Source organism: Carettochelys insculpta, chromosome 7, assembly GCF_033958435.1.
Source record: "Carettochelys insculpta isolate YL-2023 chromosome 7, ASM3395843v1, whole genome shotgun sequence".
In the NCBI taxonomy this organism is placed as follows: Eukaryota; Metazoa; Chordata; order Testudines; family Carettochelyidae; genus Carettochelys; species Carettochelys insculpta.
Genome location: NC_134143.1, coordinates 16,027,409 through 16,053,068, shown reverse-complemented (window position 1 = coordinate 16,053,068; position 25,660 = coordinate 16,027,409). Strand labels below are relative to the sequence as shown.

The 25,660-nt window shown below is 41.2% G+C and overlaps 1 protein-coding gene across 16 annotated transcripts in view; it reads right to left on the bottom strand.

The window, feature by feature from the left end:
- ZMIZ1 (zinc finger MIZ-type containing 1) overlaps positions 1-25,660 on the bottom strand; it is a 563,555-nt gene that overhangs the window by 56,447 nt on the left and 481,448 nt on the right. For all 16 annotated transcript variants that reach the window (XM_075000053.1, XM_075000048.1, XM_075000061.1 and 13 more), the window contains one exon: positions 23,995-24,139. In XM_075000053.1, coding sequence (XP_074856154.1) covers positions 23,995-24,139 — 145 coding nt within the window. The remainder of the gene's footprint in view (positions 1-23,994; positions 24,140-25,660) is intronic.

Below are 25,660 nucleotides of genomic sequence, written 5' to 3'. Positions count from 1 at the left end.
TCTCCTTGACTCCTCTTCCCACTTAACACAGGGTCCAAAGTGCCCATGATTCTTTGCCCTGGCACAGGTTCATAGCACTTGAAGTTCCAGGCCTTTTTTTCTTCAGACTTCTCTTGATAGTCTTTCCATTGAACCCTCAGTCTTCCACTTCCTTTCTTGCTGTCCTCTTCCACCTGTATTTTCTTTGCTGGTTATTCTTACCTTACATGTGCACTCCCCACACTTAAAGAGTCCAAAGTTCATCTACCCCCTAATTTCTTGCAGGCAGATGCTCTACCCTCCACTTGCCACAATTTTCCTCAGTATCTTTTTTTCTGTTCCCTGCATCTTCTCTTCTTCCACAGAAGGGTACAGCTTGCTCAGGAAGGATAGAGATGGGAAGCGGGAGGTGGTGTTGCCTTGTATATTATAAATATATACTCTTGGACTGAGGCTGAGAGGTCAGTGGAACACAGACCTGATAAAAGTCTCTGGGTAAGGATGAAATAGGTAAAAAACTAGGGTGATGTTATGGTATGTGGTCTACTGCAGACCACCTAACCAGGAAGAAGAGGTGGATGAGCGCTTTTGAAGTACTAACACAGTAATCTAAAATGTAGGACTTTGTACTGATAGGGGACTTCAAATATGCAGATGTGTTAGAGAAATAACACAGCAGGGCATAGATTAGCCAACATGTTCATGGAATATATTGGAGACCGTTTTTTTTTTTTTCCAGAACATGGAGAAAGCTACTAAGAGGGAGTCTGACTAGATTTGAGGAACTGGTTGAGAAACTGAAATTGGAAGGCAGCTTGGGTGAAAGGTCTTTGCCCATGAAAGCTTATGCTCCAAAATATCTGTTAGTCCAAAAGGTGCCATTGGACTTCTTGTTGTTTTTGAAGATACAGACTAACACGGTTACCTCTCTGATACATGAAATGATAGAGTTCATGATTCTAAGGGGAGGTCTACACTAGGGGATAAAGCCAGTGTAAGATATGCAAGTCCATTTACAAAAACAGCATAGCTCGAGTTGATGCATCGTAGGTCAACTTTTTCACCATCCCCACAGAAAGAAGTTGACAGGAGAAATTTTCTCATTGAATTCCCTTACTCCTCATGACTGTGAGGAGTATCATGGTCAATATGGATGCCCTCAGTGTTCATTTTAATGTGTCCCTACTAGCCAGGCTAAACCCAACCGCAGGAGATCAATCTTCACAGCATTAATGCTGCAGTAAATGTAGATGTATTTTAAGGAATGGTAGGAGGAAGAACAGCAAAATAAAGACAATGGATTTCTAGAAGGCAGAATGTAGCAAACTCGTGGACTTGCTCAGTAAGATCCCATAGGGAGCAAGTTGAGGAGGAAAAACAACTGAAGACAGCTGGCAATCCTTATAAGAGACATTATTAAGGGCACAAGAGCAAACTATTCCAATGTGTTGGAAAGATGCAAAGTATAGCAAGAGACCAGGATATATGGCAAAAGAGCACCCTAGCTTAAACAGAAGATCTCAAATGATCTAAAAATGAAAAAGGAGTCTTACACAAAGCGGAAGTGATGTCAAATTACAAATCACTGACAGCCATACAAATAGTGTTCTTCATTTCTGTACTCAAGATCTTACTTTATATATTTCCCAAATACAAGTCCTATGATTCTGCTTCTCTCCTGACATTTCCATGAACAGATCTTCCACCTTTACTATCTTCACAACTTTAGTTTCCTTTGTGTTTAACTTCAGATGCCCACTCTGACACCAATTTCTCTTTGCTGTCAGCAAGAAAAGTGCAGACTGTTGACATATATTATTTTTCTCTTTCATCTCCATAGGCTCAATTCTTCTACTATTTTACTCCATAACTATGATGACGTGAAGTGGACTCTGCACACTGCTGTGTCTCCATCCTACCATTGCCTCAAAATGCTTCAAAATTCCCAAGTGCTATCACTCTACTTCCTGACCCTCAATACAGCTCTTCTGCTACCACTATGTCTTGAACATCCCCTATCATCCATTTCAATGTTCCAAACACCAAATTCTGCAGAACCAAGTCACATGTTTCTCAGCAACACAACAGTTCAATGCAACACAGCAGTTACACCCACCATGAATCATATTTTCAAACTTCTGTCTCTCTGCAAATATTGCATCTACTCCCTCCCTTCCTCAGAAACATTGTTGCACCTCTTGTATAGTATCCTCCACCTTGCACCTCAACCTTACCTCCCAAACTGTCTTAAGGAATTTGACGGTTAACTTAACAAAGTGATACCCAAAAAGGTGTTTGGACTATTTGCATTACTCTTACAATAAACAGGCACAATCAGGCCTGTATTTCTGTCTCTGTACCTTTTGGTACTTGATCACAGTAAACACAGTAACCTATGAAGGCTCTTTACGCCAGTATCTACAACTATCTTGATCATATCAACAATTATGTCATTTTCACATCTGCTACTAGTTGTACTTCCTGCATGGAAATTGATGCCTCCTGTGGCATAATTGTTGATGGTGCTTCCACTCGCAAATCTTTATGTTCCTTTAACAGCCTTTGAAAATACCACTTCAATATCTCTACTACCTCTTTAGACTTAGTCACTGATTTCTTCATCTCTTGTGCTTCATTGTTTCTTTTTTTTGCCAACCCCAAACCCAACTTTTTGCCATATACCCTGCTTCCAGCTTTCTCTACAAATTCCTCTTTAGCCTCTAGTCTTGCCTTGGCAACTTCCTTTTTTCCTTGTTTGTATCCATTTTCAATTGTGCCATTATCAAAACCCGCTTCCTCAAACTCTTTGAAAACTTTTATTCTTTGTAACTTCTGTGATACACCAGATTCTACCCTCATTTTGTTTCCTGAAGCACCTCATCTTTCCACTCATTCGGCCACAGCTTAGCTCCATGAAAAATTCTTCATACTCCCTCTGTTCTTCTACCATTTACTTCATTCCTGTTGGCAATGCATCAAAGACTTCAATGACTTTTTGATAGAACTCTTCCCGTCCCCCACTCTTATATAAACACCAAATGCAGCTTTCTTCTTCAAGTTCATCTTCTTTCCGTAGGTTGTGCTCAGATTCCACCTCTTAATAATGTTTATATCTTCCACCATTTTCATATGTTCTTGTCTTATCGAAGAACAGTCCACAAAGGCTTTACTTTTTCCAACCCATGTACTCACCACTGAAAACCAATTAAACAAATGCCATTCAATGAACTTCTCTCCTTCCTTTATTTTACCAAAACCAAATTTACCTGCTTCATTTTCTTCTGAGCAATTTTAGCCAAAATTACTATAAAATCTTCACTGACCACTAACACAATGTTACTCTCAAGCACACCAACCACCATATCTCACATGTATTGTTAGCAAACTTTGTTATACAAAGTCATTGCATGAAAAATGAGAGTTACATAGGGAATAGAAACTAGAGACTTGCAATGGTTCACACATGATTTAGTACCATATGTATGGGTGAATTAAGATTTTTTTTAATTACATAACTGACACTAGTTTGTTAATTTACTTGTTAATGCAATATGTATGTGGATAACCAATGTTCCATTTACACTCCTCTATTTATTGAAAGGTGTGATTTGCATTGTTTTCTGCCCACTGAGAAGATTAGGTTTTTTTAGACAATTAGGGTGAATCTACACCAGGAACTAACTTTGAAGTTAACTTCGAAGTTAGGCACTACATCGAAGTAGCCTGCAGAGAGTCTACACATATTTTGCCTTTGAAGTCAGGGAGCCCAACTTTGAAGTACATAACTTTGAAGTTGGTTACTTCGGAGTTGTAATTTGAAGTAAGCAACTTCGAAGTTATTTTTGTAGTGTAGACACAGCCTTAATGACCTGTACATTTACAAACTACTTACTTTAGCAGACAATTTCAACACAGCAAACACAATAGACATGGTTTGCACATGGGCAGCCTGGTTCATGAGGTAATAAACACATGATTTATATGCACAAAGATGTGTAAGAGGCAATCTAGTAAAGAGTAATCACAAAGATGTATAAAAGATTTTTGGTGATGTGTTTGTATCAGGATAAAGGACAATTACTGATATGAAGATGTAAAGTTAATCTCACAGCAAAGTTTAAAGTGAAGATCCGGAAAAGGACAGAGTAGCCAACCTTTAAAATGTTCCCAGTCCATGCACATGTTGCAGTCAATGTTCCCCACAAAGCCTTAAAGGCTCAGTGAGACACAATTAACATGTATCTTACAGTTCTAGGTATGAGGTTACCTGAAAAATGTCACCACTTTAGCCTTCAAAGTTAGGCTAAGGTTATGCACAAACAAAGCTATTTCATGCTATTAGGCTCCCAATTTCTGGTTTTGCTCCTCCACTCTCTAGTTTTAATGAAATCTCTGTCACATAATGTGTAGGTACTCTCTCCGGTTTTCTCCAAAACTGCTAGCAGAGAAAAACAATCCTTTAAATATCTTTCCTACGCGAGTACTCCTTGGAATGAGAGTGATGTGGATAGATATATGCCATCAAAACACTAATGGACATTTCTCCCATTTTCTTGCCAGCTAATCACCTCTGGACACCTACAAAAACCCATGTTTGCAGGGGCTGAAATTCCAGAGTTCGAAACTAGACCAATTGTCTTGGCTCCTCTTCATTTAAGTGGTGAGCTTAAATGTAAGCAGTGTCATCTAGCCGACAGCATGCTGGACTGGGACTGATCATATTTGGGTTCTATTCCGGGATCTGCTGTTTGACCTTGGACAAGTCACTTTGCTGCCCTGTGCTTCTGTTCTGTGTTTTGCCTGTCTTAGGGCTTGTCTACATAATAGGGAAGATTGACCCATTTAGGGTCAATCTTCTGGAGTTCAATTTTGCATGCCTTCTAGAGATGCACAAAATGGAATATGGGGTCAGCAGTCAACCCCTGTACTCACAAAGAGTAAGCGAGATTGATGGGAGAAACTCTCCAGTTGACCTCCCTCTCTGTGGCTGGCCAGGTAAGTCAACTGCAGATAAGTTGATTCTAGCTATGCAACTGCCGTTGCTAGAATTTCATATTGACAATCAACTTATCTGCCTAGTATAGGCCAAGGCTAATGAATAGAGCTCCTTGGAGTAGAATTTGCCTCATTATTTATTTTTAAAGCTCGCATATTAGTTTCTCAACCTTGGTTATGGGCTCTGGATGATAGTACTCTAATGCAAATTAAATAATTATTATTAATAATAAACATTCCTTCCTGAAAGAACCCATAAAACAGAATAAACAAAAAGCCATTACATTTATGATGAATAAACACAAGAAGCCCAGAGTGAAAAAAGGAAATAAAACCCTCAAGCCACTCTTGTGCCAAACAAAGGATTTCTTATTATATCTATAAATCTAACAGATTTACAACTTTCTAGTTTATTTTATTTAATGTTTATGTGAGCGTCTCTGGAGCTGCTATATAAGCAATTAAAGAAACACAAAACCTGGGTCCACACTTGCCCCCACCTTCAAAGGGGACATGGTAATCAGGGAGATGGGCGTGAACATGCTGCACTTCATTAGGCTAATTCTACCCCACCGCAACTTTGAAAGGCTGGCATGCCATGCAGCCGCGAGCACTTCGAAGTACCCACGCTACTTAAAAGTGCCTTTACTCTGTTTACAGGCAGACTGTAAACACTCTCCGACAAAGAATGAATGGACACAAAATAGACATCAAAAAACTCCTAATTCACTAACCTGTCAGCCAGCACTTTCATGGAGTGGGCCATTATGTTAATGACCTGAAAGTCTGTGTTTTACTGAAAAGGAACTTTAACAACTGTTTTCAGAGAGCGCGCTCAGAACTCTCATTTATATTTAAATTGGACACACTAACACGTGGTTTGAACCGGGACAGGAATTACCTGGCCCATTATAAGGACGCTTTTACTTACTTTGCTTTATCTAACTCTTGACTTCCCCACCCGACTCCTGCCATCCCTCCACTCTTCTGATTTGCCAGCCTTGGTATCAATTTTTCTGATTTGTCAACCTTGATAACAATTTTTGGACTGCTGTGCTTTATATACTGAGTCTGTTCTGGTGAGGCTACTGATCTGAAAAAGTGGGTCTGTCCCACGAAAGCTCATCACCTAATAAATTATTTTGTTAGTCTTTAAAGTGCTACTGGACTGCTTTTTTGTTTTGACAGAATACAGACTAATACTGCTAACTCTCTGTCAGGTCATCATTGTAAACTTAGAGTAAATTGGGCAGATGTTAGGGTTATCTACACTAGCCCCCTCTTTCGAAGGGGGCATGTAAACAAGCCCACTCAGTGAATAGCAATGAGGTGTTGCACTGAATACGCAGCACCTCATTAGCATAATTCTTGCCATGCGAACTTTGAAGCTGATAACTTCGAGGTGCTGGCAAAGAGTCTAGCCATGGGCACTTTGAAGTACCAGTGCAAATTTGCAGTTCCCTTACTCCCAAAACATGTGGAGTTATTTTGGTTTAGAATTTTTTTTAAATAAAGCTTTGTAATTAACAACATTTCATCAAAAGTTTTGTGCAGTGAAATCTTCACTTGACTTTTTACGTGATTTTAAAGAACACTGCACCCCGTAAACATGCAAATATGTTTACATATAAGCCCATGTAGTTTTAACTTTGAATACTGATACCTTTGCACCTTGCTACTAGATAAAATCAAACGCCTTTCTGTACAGGGCTGGCCAGAGTCTGGATATATGCGAGGCAGGGAGCGGAACGCATGCAGTGGCAAGACACCAGTGAAGGAATGGACATGAGGCCCATGCACATTTGATTAATGTTTCATTAATGATTTAGGTTTAGTCTGGGTGGTCCCAGACATCAGGGACATCTAAGGAGTCATTGTGAAGAAAACAGATAGTATCTACTTCTATCTAATATCCTCCAACACAAGGGGTTTAAAAGCTGCTTATACAGGTTTTATACAGGAGAGAGAGAAAGAAAAGAACCCAACTATGAGGGTGTTGCTGTGTGAAGATTTCCATTAGTCTAAGTTATGGATGGCTGCAATACTTTTGACTGCTGAACTCATGAATGAATTCTGCAGCTCTTCTGAAAATAAGAGACAATATTTATTTAATATTATCATTTTATCACAGCAGTGTCTAGGGGTCATTATCATGGATTTGGCCCTATGGCCGTGTCTACACTAGCCCCAAACTTCAAAATGGCCACGCAAATGGCCATTTCGAAGTTTACTAATGAAGCGCTGAAATGCATATTCAGCGCTTCATTAGCATGCGGGCGGCCACGGCACTTCGAAATTGACGCGCCTCGCCGCCGCGCAGCTCGTCCCGACGGGGCTCCTTTTCGAAAGGACCCCGCCTACTTTGAAGTCTCCTTATTCCTGAGGCGCGTCAATTTCGAAGTGCCGTGGCCGCCCGCATGCTAATGAAGCACTGAATATGCATTTCAGCGCTTCATTAGTAAACTTCGAAAGGGCCATTTGTGTGGCCATGTCAAAGTTTGGGGCTAGTGTAGACGTAGCCTGTAGTTTATACAACTATAGACCACAGTGATGACCTCTGCCTCAAGCATTGTAAAAACTCTCTCATGCCACATCACTGATTATTCTGCATATGACATGTATGTTTCAGAAAAGCTAATTTAGAAATGCAGCAAAACATTATTGAGACAATTTTTCATACCATCTACACCAGACTTGCTGAATACGATGAGTATAAATGCATGAACTACAAAGGACAAGAGAAACTAATTTTTGTTTGGAAAAAAATTAGGCAGCTGATCAAAGTTGCTCTAGGCAGGCAATTTGTCCAGTTTTTAAGCCCCTCTGGTTCTGAGACAAAACTGGACGTGGTTTCGTCTGGTATCACAGGTGGACACTGCCATTTCAAGAGTGTGCTTCTCTGACCTTGCTGGCATGACCTAGTACACATGATGTATACAAGGTCATATACGGTGTGCCACAAGCAGGTAAGCTCAAGCGAGTGTGGATGGCTGGACCCATGCCATTCCATAAAGTATGGGAATGCCTGGTATTTTGGAAGTGGTCACCCTGAAGCTACTCCAAGGTTTGGAATGTCACTCCCAATAAAGACTAGCCAGTGGACAGAAGACAGGTGACATAGAGAAGAAATCCAGGATAGAACACAGTTCATCACATGGCTTTGTAATTTAGCACCTGGCTATGACCACCCCATTCATATGTATGTCTACTAACCACCACCATAACTGAAATTCAGCCAGTTCTGGGGTGTACGTTTAACACTGCAGAATCAGGCCTGGAGGTGAGAAGCAGCTAATGGCCCTAAAGCTCAGGTGATTTGATAGCTCAGTGGTTAGAGCATTAACCTTGTAAACCCAGCCCTGTGAGCGCCATCCCTGAGGGGGGCCTTGCAAAGGTCTGGGGCAAGTTAGAGCTGTCAGGGGTGGTAATAGGTCCTGCTGTAAGTGCGGGGGACTGGACTTGATGACCTCTTGTGGTCCCTTCCAGGTCAATGATATGGCAAGGGGAGCAATGGCCAAGGCCTACACAACCTATTTACCACTTTGGGTAGGAAACCTGCCTCCCACATGACATCTGGCTTTCTATAGGGCAGGCACATACATTTATGCATGCTCAGTTGCATCTTACTCCACAATCAGTTTCACTGGAGGTCACCTGTATAGTAAAACACTACTCAAGTTAAGACACTGGATCTGACTTGCTATAGCAGAATATGAATCAGGCAGGAGTACTTCCTTATAAACTAATTCACGTGTTTCTCAACCTAAGTACAAACTGCACACAGAGTCCTGTCATATTCTATATTCCACATGTCTAGACACACGTGTGTGGAAAACACCCACAGCTATCCACAACTTATTTCTGGCTGTGTCGTGCAAACGACAACACAGCTATGCCGTTCAGAATCGCAAATGGATTCCCTGGGGTTAGCACCGTAGGACATTGTTGGACTACAGCATCCATTCTGATGCAAAGAAGAAAGATTAAATCATCACATCCCGGCCCGTCTGACTGTTCCATGAGTAGCCCATGCAATGCACGATCACAGTTGCGATTACAAATTCCTCCCCCCATGGTCCTATTATTAACATGCCCACCTGTTACCTTTTCTGAGGTGCTGAAAAAATACCTTACGCAGGTTTGCAGCTGGACAAAGGCAGTTTAATGTTTATTGCATTTCGCAGCCCTGCTTCACTCCTGGCTGATTGGTCTCCCATGTGCCAGAATGCAAACCCAGTTCCTCAGCTCCTGCCCCCCCACCCAGTTGCAAGGCATTCATTCTGCTCAGCTTCAGCAATCTCCCTGGCTTTCCATAGCCAATGGCTCCTTTCGCAATAATAATAAAAACACACACACACAACACACCCACCCAGTATTCTACCATTGCCTGTTGCCTTGGTAATCCAAATGCCTGGGTGCTCGCTGATTACCGGCGAATGAGACTGGCATTGTTCACACCGCAGCGCGTCTGCTATGTTAATGGGAGATAATGGCAGCCAGAAGACTCCTTTTGTTCCCAGCTTTGCTGTTTATTCATAGTGCCCGGAGGTCAGCGACTGCTACAACCGCCGAGGCAGGAGCCCGCTGCAAGCGTGAGCAGATTCCACCTCTGCTTTTCGCCTCCGAGACAGCGGCTGCGAGGAGGGAGGCGAGGAGGGAGGGAGGGAAGGCAACGCACACAACCAGGAGCACTGAAGAGCTGGCTGCAGAGAGCCTGACTCAGAGAAGGGGCAGCAGACAGCAAGGAGGAGGCTTTGCTGGAACTGCACGTCGGAGATTAGGGATGGAGCTCGCCCCCCCCCGCCCCCACAGCAGAGCCCTTGCAACCCCCTAGCCACTGGAACTGGGGGGATGCAGGGTCTGAATGAGAGTAGCTTGCTCTGGGATTTCGGACGCCCCTTCAGGAGCTGGGCGATCTGCAGGTCAGAGCGGTCAGTCTGGACGGGAAATGTCGGTTACCTCTCCAGATCTGGAGAAGTGGGTCTGCCCCAGGAAAGCGGTCACCTCATCCATCATTTTGTTAGTTGCTGAAGTGCTACAGGACCGGGGGTTTGTTCTGTGAGAATACAGAGTAGCACGGCTGCCTCTCTGCTGCCCACCTCCGAGTGCCAGGACGTTCCTGCACCAGAGCTTGTGCTTTGCATGGGAACCAAGGCATGGCTTTCGCAACTGCGATTGCTAGGACAGAACACACTAGCCCCAGTGGAAGAGGCTGAGTTCTTCAGAATGCAGCAGAGAACTTAATAAAACGTGGGGATGAATTTTCCTTTGTTTTAGTGGGAGAAGCAGTTGGTACACTTATTTCCAGACCTGACGAAGTGGGTCTCCCCTCGGGAAGCGCATCACCTCATAAATTATTTTGATAGTCTTTAAAGTGCTACTGGACTGCTTTTTTGTTTTGTGAAGATACAGACTAACACACCTACCTCTCTGTGACTATTCCCTAGTACCCTTGCATGGCAAACACAGCCATGGGGATCAAGGAGGGTTGTGCATGTTGTTAGTGCAGAGAGCCAGATTAGCTAGGAATTGGGGGCTGGGACGGACAGCAGTCCCTGTACAAATTAGATTTCTGTTCTGATGTGACTAAGCTGCATGGCATATAAAGGGCAGGTTTGAGAAATGGGAACAGAAGTCTTTAATACTTTGCCCGTCAACGTTGCTGGAAAAATGCTCTTCCTCTGAAACAATGACAGTAGCAAACAAACCATCACATCAGCTCTCCTCTGACACGGTAAGTGGCAAACGAGAGCATGTATAGGATGGCTGCACATTCCCTGAATTCTTCCCTGAGCAGGGCTGTAAATGAGCAAATTCAAGCAAAAACAGTGAGAAGTCCTGTGGCACCTTACGGACTAACAGAGTTTTTGGAGCATAAGATTTGATGGGCAAAGACCCACTTAGATGCACCTGACAAAGCAGGTCTTTGCCCATGAAAGCTTATGCTCCAAAGATCTGTCAGTCTATAAGGTGTCACAGGACTCCTTATCGCTTCTGCAGATACAGACTAACACGGCTACTCCCTGATACAAATTCAAGCAGCTCCCTTGGTTAAAATGTTTTCTCTCACTCTTTTAACCACCCCTTGATTTGAACAAATAACTGATGCCCATTAAAGGCTTTGCCAGTCTCTAATTAATTTCACAGATCCATCTGTCCAGGTTGTTGATGTGCTCTGTCTGCAGAGCAGAGTCTTTGTTGCTACTGCTAATGAATCCCAGACAGTGATTTTAGATAGAGTTCCTACCCACTCTAATTTGGGGGACCCATTAGCAAAGCTCTCCATCACTTCAATTACTAGAGATTCCTTCCTTTGCTTCACACTGTGAAATGTAGTGAAACTTGAGAGTCCACGTGTATGAGAATGTTAAAAAATAAGATAATTTCCTCTTTTACTGAGTTAACTTATTAGCCAGGGTCAGTGAGGAGGGTCTGATTTTCATCCCAGTAAATTCATGACAGGAATTTTTAAAGGGTAGGTGTTAGGATAAAAAACATTAAAATTCTCAGAGATGCTACTAACATTACACTATTTAAAAAATTGAAAAACAAATGTTCTTTCTTCCATTTATGCTCTTTTTCTGCATCTCATTTAGATTTGAAACAAAGCTGGATTAGTAAATTCATTTTCCATTCAGAAACTGTCATTTTCTAGTTTCAAAGCAAGAATGTGATGCTGCTAATCATGTGTTTGGGTTTCCATCATTTCAGGCAGCTCCTGAAATAACTAGCAAGGCAACAACCATTTCTGTTAGTAATGCACGGTAAACCATGTCCCCTCCCACCAACTTCAGCCTCTCTTTTTTCTCTCTTGGTTTAAACAGTCACAAAACTTCACGTGAGCTTGAAACTGTAGTCTTTTAAGCGGAAAATTCTGAAGCTCAAAGAGACTGATCTAAAGTTTACTAAAGACAGGATAAAAACATTAAAGATGCCCACTAATTTGAATGAATTTTGGATCAGCCCTGTAAAAAGTGCATCTCATAGTAGTACACAGTTATCCAGCTGACAATCAAAATGGGGTGGTGGGGGGGAAGAATATAGCCACAGCTGAATGATTTTAATCCAATGCCATCATAAAGGAGGTATTTTCACTGACAAGTGAAAGAGGGAGCCTTCCCTACCATACTAGCTGGGCAAACACATAATTGTATAGTCAGCACCAATTATTTGCTTTGTTTGGTAACCAATATTCCCTCCAATCTTTTCCATCCATGTGTGGATTTCTTCCCACCCATGTGTGGAATAAAGTTTTTATGTGCACCACCAACAGAAACACAAAATCTAGCTGTGGAGGCTCTGCTAATCAGTGGGGTGGCATCTGAATCTCTTCTGAGTGACCATACAAGCACACAGCTTACACGGAATACAGGTGGTAACCTTCATATAAATTACATGATACAGTTATGAAGGTCACTAAACTAAACAATAAGTTACCGATTTATCTACTGCAAATATTAAATATTTAGCAAAGTTCCTCCAGGAGCATTCCAGAAGCCCAGCACATATTGGCCAAGTGATATTTCCAGAGATATTGGCCACCTGAAGTGAACTCTAGCCAGGTGCTCAGATTTCACCTTAAAGAGGGAGCACACATAAAATTAAAACTTGCCCGTCTACGCTAGAGTTCCAAAAACATTAGCTAATACCTTGTATTAAAAATAGCAACTTGCATCCTAGTCAGGACAACAAAACATTTTAAACACAATTCTAATACATGTCTGTGCACATTTACACAAGCATATATGTAAACTGTATGCTCTTGATATCGTTGTCGTCATTTGCTCTGCAGTACAGGTTGAACCTCCCTGGACTGGCATCCAAATATGGAATTAGCTGATTCAGGAGAGGTCGGTGCTGGGCCCTCTGCTGCTGTCCACTTTGGGCTCCATTGCAGTCCAGCAGAAGTAGAAAGGGCCGGCGCTGACAGAGTGAGGAGGAGGCATTCAGGGAAGAGGGAGACTGGCTGTGGATGCCCATGAAGCTCTGCAGATGCCTGGTCTACCCCCACCCCACCCCCAAGTGATTCCACAGTGCCCACTCTTCCACTCCTCCTCTCTGAGCTTGAATGAGCCACAAATGAGCTATTTGAAAGCTCTGTGAGGGCACGGGGGAGTTACTGAGCACAGGGATCCCAGATTTTCCCATGAGTGCTCCTGCCATGGAGTATCCGCAGATGTTGGACCAGGGATGTTGCCAGATAAGGGAAGTCCAGTTTACAGAGGTCCAGCCTGCAGTATCAAGAGGCTCCAGTCAAGAATCACAACTGGATTGTCGTAGGCACTTCATGTCGAAATAATTAAAAGAGGGTCCTTGCCAACATTCTCTCTAATTTTTTCCATCCATGGGCAGAATAAATTTTAAGTACACCAAGGCATTGTGGAATTGCACCACCGGTAGAAACACATGCTGGAGGCTTGGGCATTCTGCTAATCATCTGGGTGACACCTGAATCACTCCTGAGAGGCCACCCAAGTGCTCAGCTTAACTTTGTTCTTGAGATCTTGCAGTCTAAGCACAGGTGAAGAATATACACTTAAAGGAAAACACAAGGAATCTTCCAATTGTTGTTTACAGAAATGCGTTCTCTAATCCCCATGTGTGCCATTAAAACAGGCCTCCAAGTTATCGTGTCCAAAATGTAAACAGTGCTCTTTTACATGCTTTATTTACAAGACAGTATCTAGCAATTATAAATCATAGGATACAGTCAACAGAGTCTGAGGACTTCAGTGTTAGAATCTGGGTACTATGCATTTGGCTTTTGCTTCTGCACTTCAGGCTGCAACATGCATTGAAGACCTTCTTCAGTTTACTCCTAAGACAATGCGCTGACCCCAGATACCAATAATGGTCTCATTTACAGAGCAGCATGATGAACAAGGCAAGATTGCACAGAATCTTTCTGCAAATAATTTCCTAAAAATAACATTACAACCTTTTCTGTGCAAACTTTTCAAGAACGAGAGCCCACTTTTACCACAGTTTTAAGGAAACAAACTCTCCAATCACAGTACTTTCCCCATCTTCTCACTTGATCTAGAACTGTCACAAAGAATCCAACAGATTTTGAATATTAAACTTTTTTAAAAACCCTGCTTTCTTATGATGGTGCATTCCACCATCTTCCCACATAAAAGAAAAAAAGAAAGAAACAAGACCCCACTCTTGCAGAATCAGGGTTAGCACAGGATGCTTTAATGGACATTTTGCTTTAAATTAAGCATTCACCATCTGTTTTCCCCTATATGGACCCTTATTTCACGTATTTCAGTCTCATCATAAAAAATGGAAATGCTTTCAAAGTCTGCAGATGCAGCCTCTTACACATATTTGTGTAGATTTTAAAACTTTTAAGCCCAATTTGGGTGTGGAAAGGATACGAACTCTTAAAACAGAGGTTTACATAATATACCAATGTTTGTTTTCATGAGAAAAAAGCCTCTGCTCCACAACTCCTTATTTTAAAATAACTGGACTTGGGAAACAATTAGAACTGCTATCATCACTGTTCATCAAAATTCCCATTGGTACTGATGGAGGCAAGCTTTCCACTTGCTTCCAGAATAACTCCATCAGTACTTCAGAGCATGATGACATCTGACTGTATCAAACCATGTGCAGGGGAAACACAAAAAATTAGCTGCAAAATTATCTTCTGCAAGTCATAAACAACCTCCAACAAAATACCTCTGCTACTGGTTGCATTTGAAAAAGAGAAAAATCACCACCACGTGACCTAACTTAAAACAATTTTAAACACCACCAAAAGTGTTATTTTGGAGCCATTGCTTAGATATAAAATAATAATACTGATAATTAACAAATAAAATGCCTGAAGCCTAACTGAATTACTGGCTAATTTGAATGTCAGTTTAATTTTATCAAAACCTCCAGGACCAAACCATTTCTATTAAAAATAGCTTTATCCCTTTATTTCAATCAATTCTGATTGCTCTAAGCAGTCATTATAATAATTTGATCACTGGCTATAAGAAAGCTGTCGTTTAATTCATATGGAAGCCCAAAATTCAAAATGAGATAAGAGATTAAAAAAAAACAGAGGAAGATTCATGGTAGCATATGAGACAACAGCAGTCAGCTGCATGCTTTCAGGCGCTGTTATTGACAGTGCAATCATTGATATGTACTACAAAACTGGAAATATACACCCTGGCACTTCTAAGAAGTCAAACTTACCACAAGCAACAGTAACATGCAGCTCTCACACTTTGAAGGAATCAGTGCTTTAAAGCTGGGCTTAATAAGGTCCATAATTAACAAGGTCAGCCACTTGATTCAGTAAATGTGGTAAGTATAGACTTGCTCAAAATAAGAGGAAGATACTGTAATAATAATTTGTATTTACCCAGCACCATTCCCCAAGGATCTTAACGTACTCAACAAACATTAATTAAAACTCAACTACCTTGGCTACGTCTACACGTGAAGCCTACATTGAAGTAGCCTATTTCGATGTGGCGACATCGAAATAGGCTATTTCGATGAATAACGTCTACACGTCCTCCAGGGCTGGCAACGTCGATGTTCAACATCGACGTTGCGCAGCACCACATCGAAATAGGCGCAGCGAGGGAACGTCTACACGCCACAGTAGCACACATCGAAATAAGGGTGCCAGGCACAGCTGCAGACAGGGTCACACGGCGGACTCAACAGCCAGCTGCTCCCTTAAAGGGCCCCTCCCAGACACACTTGCACTAAACACCACAAGATCCACAGAGCCGACAACGAGTTGCAGACCCTGTGCATGCAGCATGAATCCCCTGCTGCAGCAGCAGCAGCCAGAAGCCCTGGGCTAAGGGCTGCTGCACACGGTGACCATAGAGCCCCGCACGGGCTGGAGAGACAGCGTCTCTCAACCCCCCAGCTGATGGCTGCCATGGAGGACCCCACAATTTCGACGTTGCGGGACGCGGATCGTCTACACGGTCCCTACTTCGACGTTGAACGTCGAAGTAGGGCGCTATTCTGATCCCCTCATGAGGTTAGCGACTTCGACGTCTCGCCACCTAACGTCGAAGTTAACTTCGAAATAGCGCCCGACGCGTGTAGCCACGACGGGCGCTATTTCGAAGTTAGTGCCGCTACTTCGAAGTAGCATGCACGTGTAGACACAGCTCTTGTGTGATAAGTATGTGTTGTTACACATACTAGCACAGAGACTAGGAAATTATCATCCAGGACACTTGCCCACCGCAACACAGTATGACATTCACTCTATGCTGAAGGCCAACATAAGGAATTTGGCTATGTATGACAAGAGATACACAGGTCTCACGTTGGCCCTCTGCTCAGGGGTGGAGTTTCATTAACTAGTGCTAGTGTTGGGAACAAAATTCATGAGTTTACCGTCCAGCCTTGTACTAACTATAGCACCATACTGTGTTTAAGAATCAAGAGCGACCCTAATACTCCATAAAACACAGATGGCAATTCTTGCCTCAAGGAGCTTACAATCTAACCCCATTTCATGTTCAACCAAAAACCTGTCTCTTTTCAAATTCAAATCTTTATTTTATCAAACTGTTGGGCTTGCAAGCAACTGACTTAGCATCCAGTCACTTTACTATTACTATAAAAATACTGACTAATCACCTCTAAAAATAATAATAATAAATAATAATAAAATAATCACCTCTAAGCTACAAAAGACAATATTTCATATTTAGGAAAAACTCAAGCATACAGGAATTTTCAGGTTCTGTGGGCTTGGTATCACACAACCAGAAGGCAACGTTAAAACCATCCAAATCCACACTTTTTAAAACAGGAAACTTTCATCTTTGGTTTCTGCTTCCCTTTGGTCTAGGGGTGTGTCTGACCTGAAAGAGGATGGCCTTCTTGGCCAAGTCATTTCAACTCTTTACCAACTCAGATGGACTATGTACCAGGAATGGGTCAAATCTGGAATTTTGCCTTTGGGTTCCTTTAAAATTCATATGTATGCATGAGTCATTGATACTTCAGAAGAAATTATCTTTAATGTTATGGTTAAGTGTCCGAACAGATACAAAACACATGATGGGGTATTAGTTCACATATACTGTAAGGCTTAAGCCACTAAACTGCATGAGGCATCTGGATGACTGCTTCCTTATGTACCTCTAATGTGTAGGGGGATGCTTGATCACAGGGGATTTCAATCTGAGTAACATGTTGGAAGTCTCATGCTGCCAGTATTAAAACATCTTTGGAATTTGTAAACATTATAGGTGACAATCTCCTAACTCAGAAAATGTTGCAGCCAATGCGGGAGAATTCTTTCCGAGAGCTTGTCTAAAAGAGGAACAGAGCACAGAACTAAAAAATAATGGCACCTAGGACAAGATATCGTGACTTGATTGCACTTTATAATGTGCAAGCGGAATAAATTCCAGACGAGTAAAATATACACGGTATTTTATATAGGGCTAATCTCTGTGAATGTGTGTGCACTGTGCTTCAGATATGAATCCAGACTCTCGCGATGTTGTTTATTGTGGATCAGAACCAAAACAAGATAGAGCCCATTTTCCAGTTGAAAGAACACAGAGGCGACCACACTAAGTCTTGTCTATATGAGACCTGCACAAAATTTTAGGTAATGGGGATCACAAACTGCTGAAGAAGAAGGCACAAGAAAATCCATAATGAACATTTTTTTTATAAATTACCTATAGGAAAAGTTTCTTTCTGATCAGAGGCAATTCAGTGGTTGGTTTTTGCCCTGAAGCATGAAGATGTAATAGTAATATATAATAAGTAAATATATAATACTTTTATTAACCTAATGAAGCATATGTCTCTATCTATTTTGGGTCATTAAGTTCCAGAGCTACAACAAACATTCTGGTTTGAATGTGGCAAAAATCTCATAAAAATGGCTTGTGAGATTTTGGTACCACCAAGTCAAGTTTTTTTCCAGCTCAACTCCAAACTAGAACCTAACCGGGACCCAAACACTGCCCCTTCCACCCAGCTAGATTTTGTATCCTGGTGGGAATATTTCATGGTTGTTGTTGGTACTCTAATTATAAAAGGCAAAAGAAAAGAACCCCGTAGTAAACCCCCACTCTGTATTTACTTTCTGTTTTAATGGTTGACTGCAGAACATCCACGCAATCTCAGCAAGGACTGCAAAGCAGTTGCAAATCAGCTGCATCTGTCCTACCATCTGATATATAATTTACATTGGGCAGATTAGGTTCCAGTTTAAAGATGAAAGGAATGCACATTCTAACATGATAACACAAACACCCTACAGGTCTCAGAGGCTGCTGTGTACCATTATGTTAAATTGCTCTTCTACAAGAAGATATGCCACAGAAGTGTGGTTCACAGTGTGACATCACAGCATTGAACCACTCAGGTTTGGGATTTAGCTCACAGTGCCAGATAGCTTTTTTTAAGAACTATTCCCGGAGAAAGAGAAGCAAGGTGTCCAACCAAGAGGCCCATTTCTAAACACATGTGTCATAAAGGTAAGAATTAGCACAGGCAGTGACATGTTACGGCTACATGGACAACCCAAGACCTTTTTTGTAAACTTTTGTATATATCCATATGGGCTTGGTATTTCATTCTAGCTCCATGAAGGAGTTTCAGGAGATTCCTAGACAAACAAAAATCACTGGCGGGGGGGTGTCACACAAATTCCTAGGCCAATAATCTCTATCCCAGGGAGAAACTGCATACATTAGTGCAGGGGTCCCGCTCTAATATGTGCATTGGATTCTGGAATATGATGCTATATCTCTGTTTTGATTGTGTTGCTAATAAAGTCTTGATTTTGAAAAGGAGAAGGAAGCTTGTGGCATTCCTGCTGTGAAGGGCAACACACATTTTAAGAAAGAAAATGGAAATTAAATGAAGTGAAGTAAAATTGGCATCATTAAAGTGGGTTTGGGAGTGAAAGGAAGATAGTAGGACACACACACACATGTAAAGTGAGGAAACAGAATATTTACAAAGTTTGTGAACGTTCTGCAGTAAACACATATCACATTACAAATCTTTGAGTGTGCACTCTTCTTAAAATAGAGATTACCAAAAGCATGGTTTGACATTTTTTAAGGACCTTCTCATATTCATGTATATTGTGGCTCTTGAATTATTGAGTTTTTACCAAATTCGGGAAGAAAATGGCTCTTCTTGCTATTTTGGTTGCCAACCTCTGAATTAGCATAACCTGGTTCAAAAGACTTGACCCAGAAAGGATGGAGAACTATGTAAAGACACCAGCCTGACACACAGGATGGTCACTCTCACTCAATACAAGAACTGACATGCAGTGACCAACAGGGGAAAGACACTGTGGAAAGTGCCTGAAGAACTTTGAAACTGGACAGGATCTTCAGCAGGAAGAGGAATATCCATGTGGTAAGCTAAAGACTGCACATAAACTGTTTGTGGTTTTTAAGGCAAGTCTCCCTTGTAATGCCTATCTTCTGAATAGATGATAGTTGCTTTAGAAAGGCTGGCTGGTCACTGGATATCCCTGGTCACTGCCCCGAGAGAACAGGATGGGAGATACTGAACTGAACTCAGACTTGTAGGTGATCAGTGTGTATTGCAGAAGGAAAACAAACAAACAAAACAAAAATGGTTACTTACCTTTAGTAACTATTGTTTTTTTAAGATGTGTTGCTCACGTCCAGGTTACACAGTAGGTACGTAAGCCGTGTATATGATCAGTGGAGCATTTTATCCCCAGTTGTACCCAATGTGTCAGCTATGGAGCTCCCTGCTGTTGTGCCTTCGAGGCACAGCGTACAAGACATCGCCAACTCTCCACCCACTCAGTTCCCTCTTGCTGGTACGCCTGACAGGATGTAGGCAGGTGGAATTTGGAATAATTGATAAATCAGAAGAAAATATCTCAAATGTTGTGGTTCAGCAGTTGAACAGATAAACATTACTGGGTATTACTTTATATACATATGTGTGTGTGTGTGTGTGTGTGTGTGTGTGTATAGATTATATCTCAGTTGGAGAAAAGTGCAGTTAACTAGGGAACTGTGACACAAGTCAGTCAGGTACTTCAATTATCTAGCAATCTTACAATCTGAATCTAAGTTTTGACACTGTGCTGCATGTCGGACTGGTTCACTGGACGACAGCCATAAATGGTAATGGTTGATTGCTTTTTGTACCTCTCTTAGCTATCCATATGGTCTCTGTTACCCTACTATCTGAGGGCCTCACAAGAGGTAATGCACGAATCCTCACAACACCTCTGTACTGAAGGGCAGTGCTTGTATCTTCAAGTTACAGGTGCAGAACTGAAGCACAGAAAAACTTGCCCAAGGTCACACAAGTATGTCATGGAATACAGACTTGAACTTATGCATCCTAAGTCCCATACCAGGGCCTTCACCACTAAACTATCCTGTTTTTCACTAGCACTACAACCTCCCCGCTCTGATTCTTTAAAGGATAGAATCCACATGGCTTGCAGGGTGTGTGTTACTACGCAAACTCACCATCTGATTTCATCCTGGATGATGAAAAGAGGAGAGTAGTTTATCTAAAGTCCGAACAGCAGGAGTCTAACTATTATTTTTAGAAGCAAAGAAGTTTTCTAGTAAGAAATTTGCTTTCATCAAGCTAATGTACTTTAGTATTTAATCCAAATCATTTCACAAGCTAAGTTGGAAAGAAGCAGTCTAGCCACAGATATCACTAAAATCAGTTATCTCCATATAAAGCGATATTTTTAGTAAATGACACGTCATTTTCATATTTTTTCCTTTAATGAAATAGAAAAACACCAAAACTAAAACAGAAAAAAGAAACCCAAACCTAAATCTGAACATACAGCGCCAAACACAAGGGCATAAAGTCGAGTCAGCGCCACATACCCTGACATAAATGAACATATTCTTTAAACCCTTGTACTCCAGGTGGCGCATAGGTCATCTACAGCTCCTGAAGTGGCAATCCAAGCTGGATAGGTCAAAGGATAGAGACCAGACAAATTTGGACCACCTCCCCCGAGGTAAAAGGGGTTGGCTTAGGGCTAACAACCCTGTCCATAAAAACCAGAAGTCACAGCAACATCTACAAAGAAAACTACATGACTGAACACAGTATGACCCAAAATTGAGAATGTATTGCTTAGGTCATACCACAGTGTAAAGTTGTGAAGAATTTTAATGGCAAGTCAGCATAGTCTACAGTGTTACAGTGGTTTAACAATAAACATTTCCTATGTTTTAGCTATAAGTAAAGCATCCGTAGAAATTATTTTTGGTTCAAGATGTTATAAATAAATAATAACAGAAGCATAAGTGATGCCATTGCACTGTTTGATGTAGCCTAGCCTACGCTAATGCTCCCAGTCTCTTATTGACTTGAAGCGATGCCTCTGCTCTTCCCGTAGCTATCTGGGAACTAGAGGTTTCAAATTCTGCCTGCTTTAGTCTTTCCTCAGACAATCCTCGGGGTTCACTTTTCTGCTCAAATGGGATAATTGTTTTGCGACTTTTTCTTGACAGATGACAAAGTGCAGTGAAGGTTTCCCTTTCCCCGATTAACCTCATAATATTAATTCCTTGACGCAACATCTAATCTACTCTAATCTATACGCATATTTCAAATGCAGCCATCACTATGGAACCTAATTTTAAAAAAAAAAAAATTCAATAAAATATTCGCGGCCCAGAGAAAATGCAGTGTTCTTTAAATAAACCATGAGAAAAAAATTGGATGAGTGAGGCACAGCAGTGTTGTTTTAATTAATGTCAGTACAATTTGCCTCCTTAGGGTGTGGCTTAGGGCTTGATATCTCACAGGGCCAATTACATGCTTCTTTGCTAAACCTGAACTCAGACTAGGAAATGGAAAAGTCACAATACCATGTACTGGGTAGTTAGCAATGCTGAAATTTTAGCCTGTTTAGTATGTGCAGGTATCTGCAATTCTGATCTGTGAAAGAACTACTCCAGCTATCCTACATTTTAGAATTACAGTAGTATTGGACTGGAAGGAACCTCAAGAGGTGATTTAGTCCAGCCCCCTCCAGCACAAAAGGCAGGACTACATAATAACTAGACCATTCCTGCCATGTATGTGTGTCTAACCTATTCTTAAAACTGCTCAGTGATGGAGATTCCACAACCTGCCTAGGCAATTCTTCTCGTGCTTAACTAGAAAATTTTTCCTAAAGTTCAATCTAAACTGCCCCTGTTGCAGTTTAAGCCCATTACTTCCTGTCCTATCCTTACATGGCACCAGAATTGGATACAGTACTCCATTTGAGGCCTTATCAGCGTGGAATAGAGCTGAAATACTGCTCGTATGTTGCTTACAACACTCCTACTGATAGTTGCTTGCATTGTAACACTGTTAAAAAGTTGACTCATAGTTAGCTTGTGATTCATTATGACACCCAGCTCTCCTTCCACAATACTCCTTTCTAGACATAATTTCCCATTTCGTATGTTTGTAACACATTGCTCCTTTCTAGGTGTTGCACCTTGCATTTGTCCTGATTAAAGATCATCCTATTTATTTCAGACCATTTCTCCAGCTTGTCCAGATCATTTTGAATTATAATCCTAACTTCCAAAGCACTTGCAACTTCTTCCAGCTTGGTATTATCTGCAAACTTTATAAGTGTAATCTCTCTGCTATTACTGAAATTATTTATGAAGATATTGAACAGAACTGACCTAGGACTGATCCCCATGGGAGGCCACTTAATATGCCTTCCAGCTTGACTATGAACTACTGAAAACTACTAGTTGGGAATTGTTATCCAGTCAGTTATTTACCCACTTTATAGCAGCTCCATCTAGGTTGCATTTCCCTAGTTTGTTTATGAGATGGTTATGCCAGACAGTGTCAAAAGCCTTACTAAAGTCAAGATATACCACATCTACCACAGTCCCATTATCCACCAGGCTTGTTAGCCTCTAAAAGAAAGCCATTAAATTGGTTTGACATGAATATTTCTTGACAATTCCATGTTGACTGTTTCTTATCTTGACTGGCTTGATTATTTGCTTCACTCTCTTTAGTGGGACTGAGATTAAGCTGACTAGTCTATAATTCCTTGGATTGTCATTATTCCCCTTTTTATAGATCGGCACTATATTGTCCCTGATCCAGTCCTCTGCAATCTCTCCCGTCTTCCAAGAATGTTCAAAGATAATTACTAATGGCTCAGATATTTCCTGAGTCAGCTTCTCGAGTATTCTAGCACCTCTTTCATCAGGCCCTGCTGACTTGAAGATAGGTAACTTGTCAAATAATTTTTAACATGTTCTTTACCTATTTCAGCTTTCCCTGTTTTAGCTTCAGATCTACTTTATTTTCACAGGTATTTTATTACGCTAGACATCTGATCTCTATTAACCTTTTTGGCTGAAAGCTGAAACAAGAACGGCATTTAGCACTTCTGCTAAATTATTATTGTCGTTCCCTGGCTCCTCATCTTGCTTCTAATGTATTTACAGAATGTTTTCTTGTTACTCTTTATGTCTCATGCTACTTTAATCTTGTTTGGTGCCTCTTCCTGTCTAATTTTGTCCCTAAATGCTTGCGTTCTTTGCTTACATTCACCCTCTGCAATCCGATGGAGTTTCCTAGGACTCTTCTTTTAGTCTCAATTCATTGAAGATCTGCTGGATGATCTCTTGCCATGCTTCCTATTTCTCCTGCACAGTGGGACGGTTTGCTCTTGTATCCTTAACAAGGTCACTTTGACCAACTGCCAACTCTCTCAAACTGTTTTTCCTGCTAGACTTGGTTTTCATGGGATCTTACCTACCAGCTCCCTGAACTGGTTCAAGTCTTCCATCCTGAAATGCATTATCTTTATTCTCTGCCTTCCCTCCTAAGAATCCTTAGAATTATGAACTCTACCATCACAAGATCACCTTCACCCAAGCTGCCTCCCAATTTCAAATTCTTAACCAGCTCCCCCCAATTTGTCATGTTAATAAGCATTTTCTTTAAACATTTTCTCACTGTAATGAATTTGTAAATGCATAGTAGCAGAAGCATGCAACTCACCTGTGAGAGAGTGTGGGTTTCATGGAGCTCATAGAGTTCATGGGGGGTTGCATGGGTAGCTTCCCAGAGGCGTCGTTTTGCCGGCTTTTCTGGTGACGAAGCAGCAAGAGCCGCCCCAGCTCCTCACACCACGATGAAAGCAGCGCTGTGCAAATGGAACAAAAGGAAGGTATACAACTCAATGAAGAGTGCAGATTATATTGAGACCCAAGATATTTCAGTCCTTAACAGCAGGGGTATATCCTAGTTCTGAAAATTCTCCCCATGAGCCAATACCATCAGATGAAAAATATGCTGTCATACTAAAAGGCGGAAAACTATGGGAAGAAACAGGTATGAGATCATTGGAAGATAAGAAAAGAGGGGAGCAGGAGAACACAAGGTTTCTTTCTACAGGTTCCCCGATCACACGCTCCACCTCTAATAGGCATGGATGATAGTTTTAGTTTTCCTATTTATTCTAGTTTGGGTTCAGTTTATAATGTAGCCAGTTGTATATATGATTTATTGTGATGGCTGTTGTTTGCCTTCTTGCCTAAATAAAATAGTACCATTCCATACAGTTGACAATACTGCCAGTTCTTTGTAGGAAATTTTATTGCAGAAGACATGGATTACAAAGAATAATCATGTGCTGGATTTAATTTGTAACACTGTATTAACAACTTCAAATATGAATACGTTTACAAATCAGAATGGCCAATGTTTTCAAATTTAGGTCCTTACTTGGGGCCTAATCCAGCAAAATGCCCAAACATACACCAGATTAAGTATGTGAATAATTTTTTGGTCAACAGGACTTCTCACACTCACAAGGCATCACTAATGTTCCCTGTAAGCTGAGTGATATGGTGACCATCGAAGAGAAATTCAAATACTTATACACAGCGTGCCCAGTGCATATGTTTCCTCTGGTGGTGCACATCTGCACATGCCTTGATGCAGATAACAAAATTTAGTCCATATATGGATGGAAAAACTACAGGAAACTTGATCAGCACATATTTAAACACTTGGCTAAATTGGGACTTTAGGCATCTGAGTAAGTTGCCTGATTTTCAGAGGCATTAATCACCTGCAAATGCCCCATAAGGAATAGGACTGGTCACTGTACAAATTCTGATAAAGAGAGCCTTTAGAAATGAGAGTGGACACAATCTGTGCTATGGGGAGGCAGGATTTTATCCAATATGTCTTCATAGACATTTGATTAAACCAAGGAGCTGCCCATTTAAATTCCAGTGTGATAACTGTTATGAAATGTAATTCAAGATTTTTTTTTGTACTAAGTGGTAGATGAGGTGTCCCAGTGTAGTATAACTCAGACTAAATGCCAAATTGTGTGGTTTATACAAGTAACTTACTCAAATAGAAAGATCTGGCTTTTCTTCCTTCCTTAAAAGGGTTTTGTGAATCTTCATGCTAATAAAAAAGCAACCATCCAACCAAAAGTAATCTTGAATATCAATAAAAAAGTTTTACATGTAAATATTTCCCTAGAGTACTGTACCACCCAAACAAAAAACTAGTCCTAGCGGACAAGGACCAGAAGGCCAGTCTAAATATGCTGTATACATGGTCAAAAAACTAGATGAGATGATAACATTATGTCAGGTTTCCCAGTAAAAGAGGTGCACAGGTGAGGAGATGTCTAAACCACGGCTGC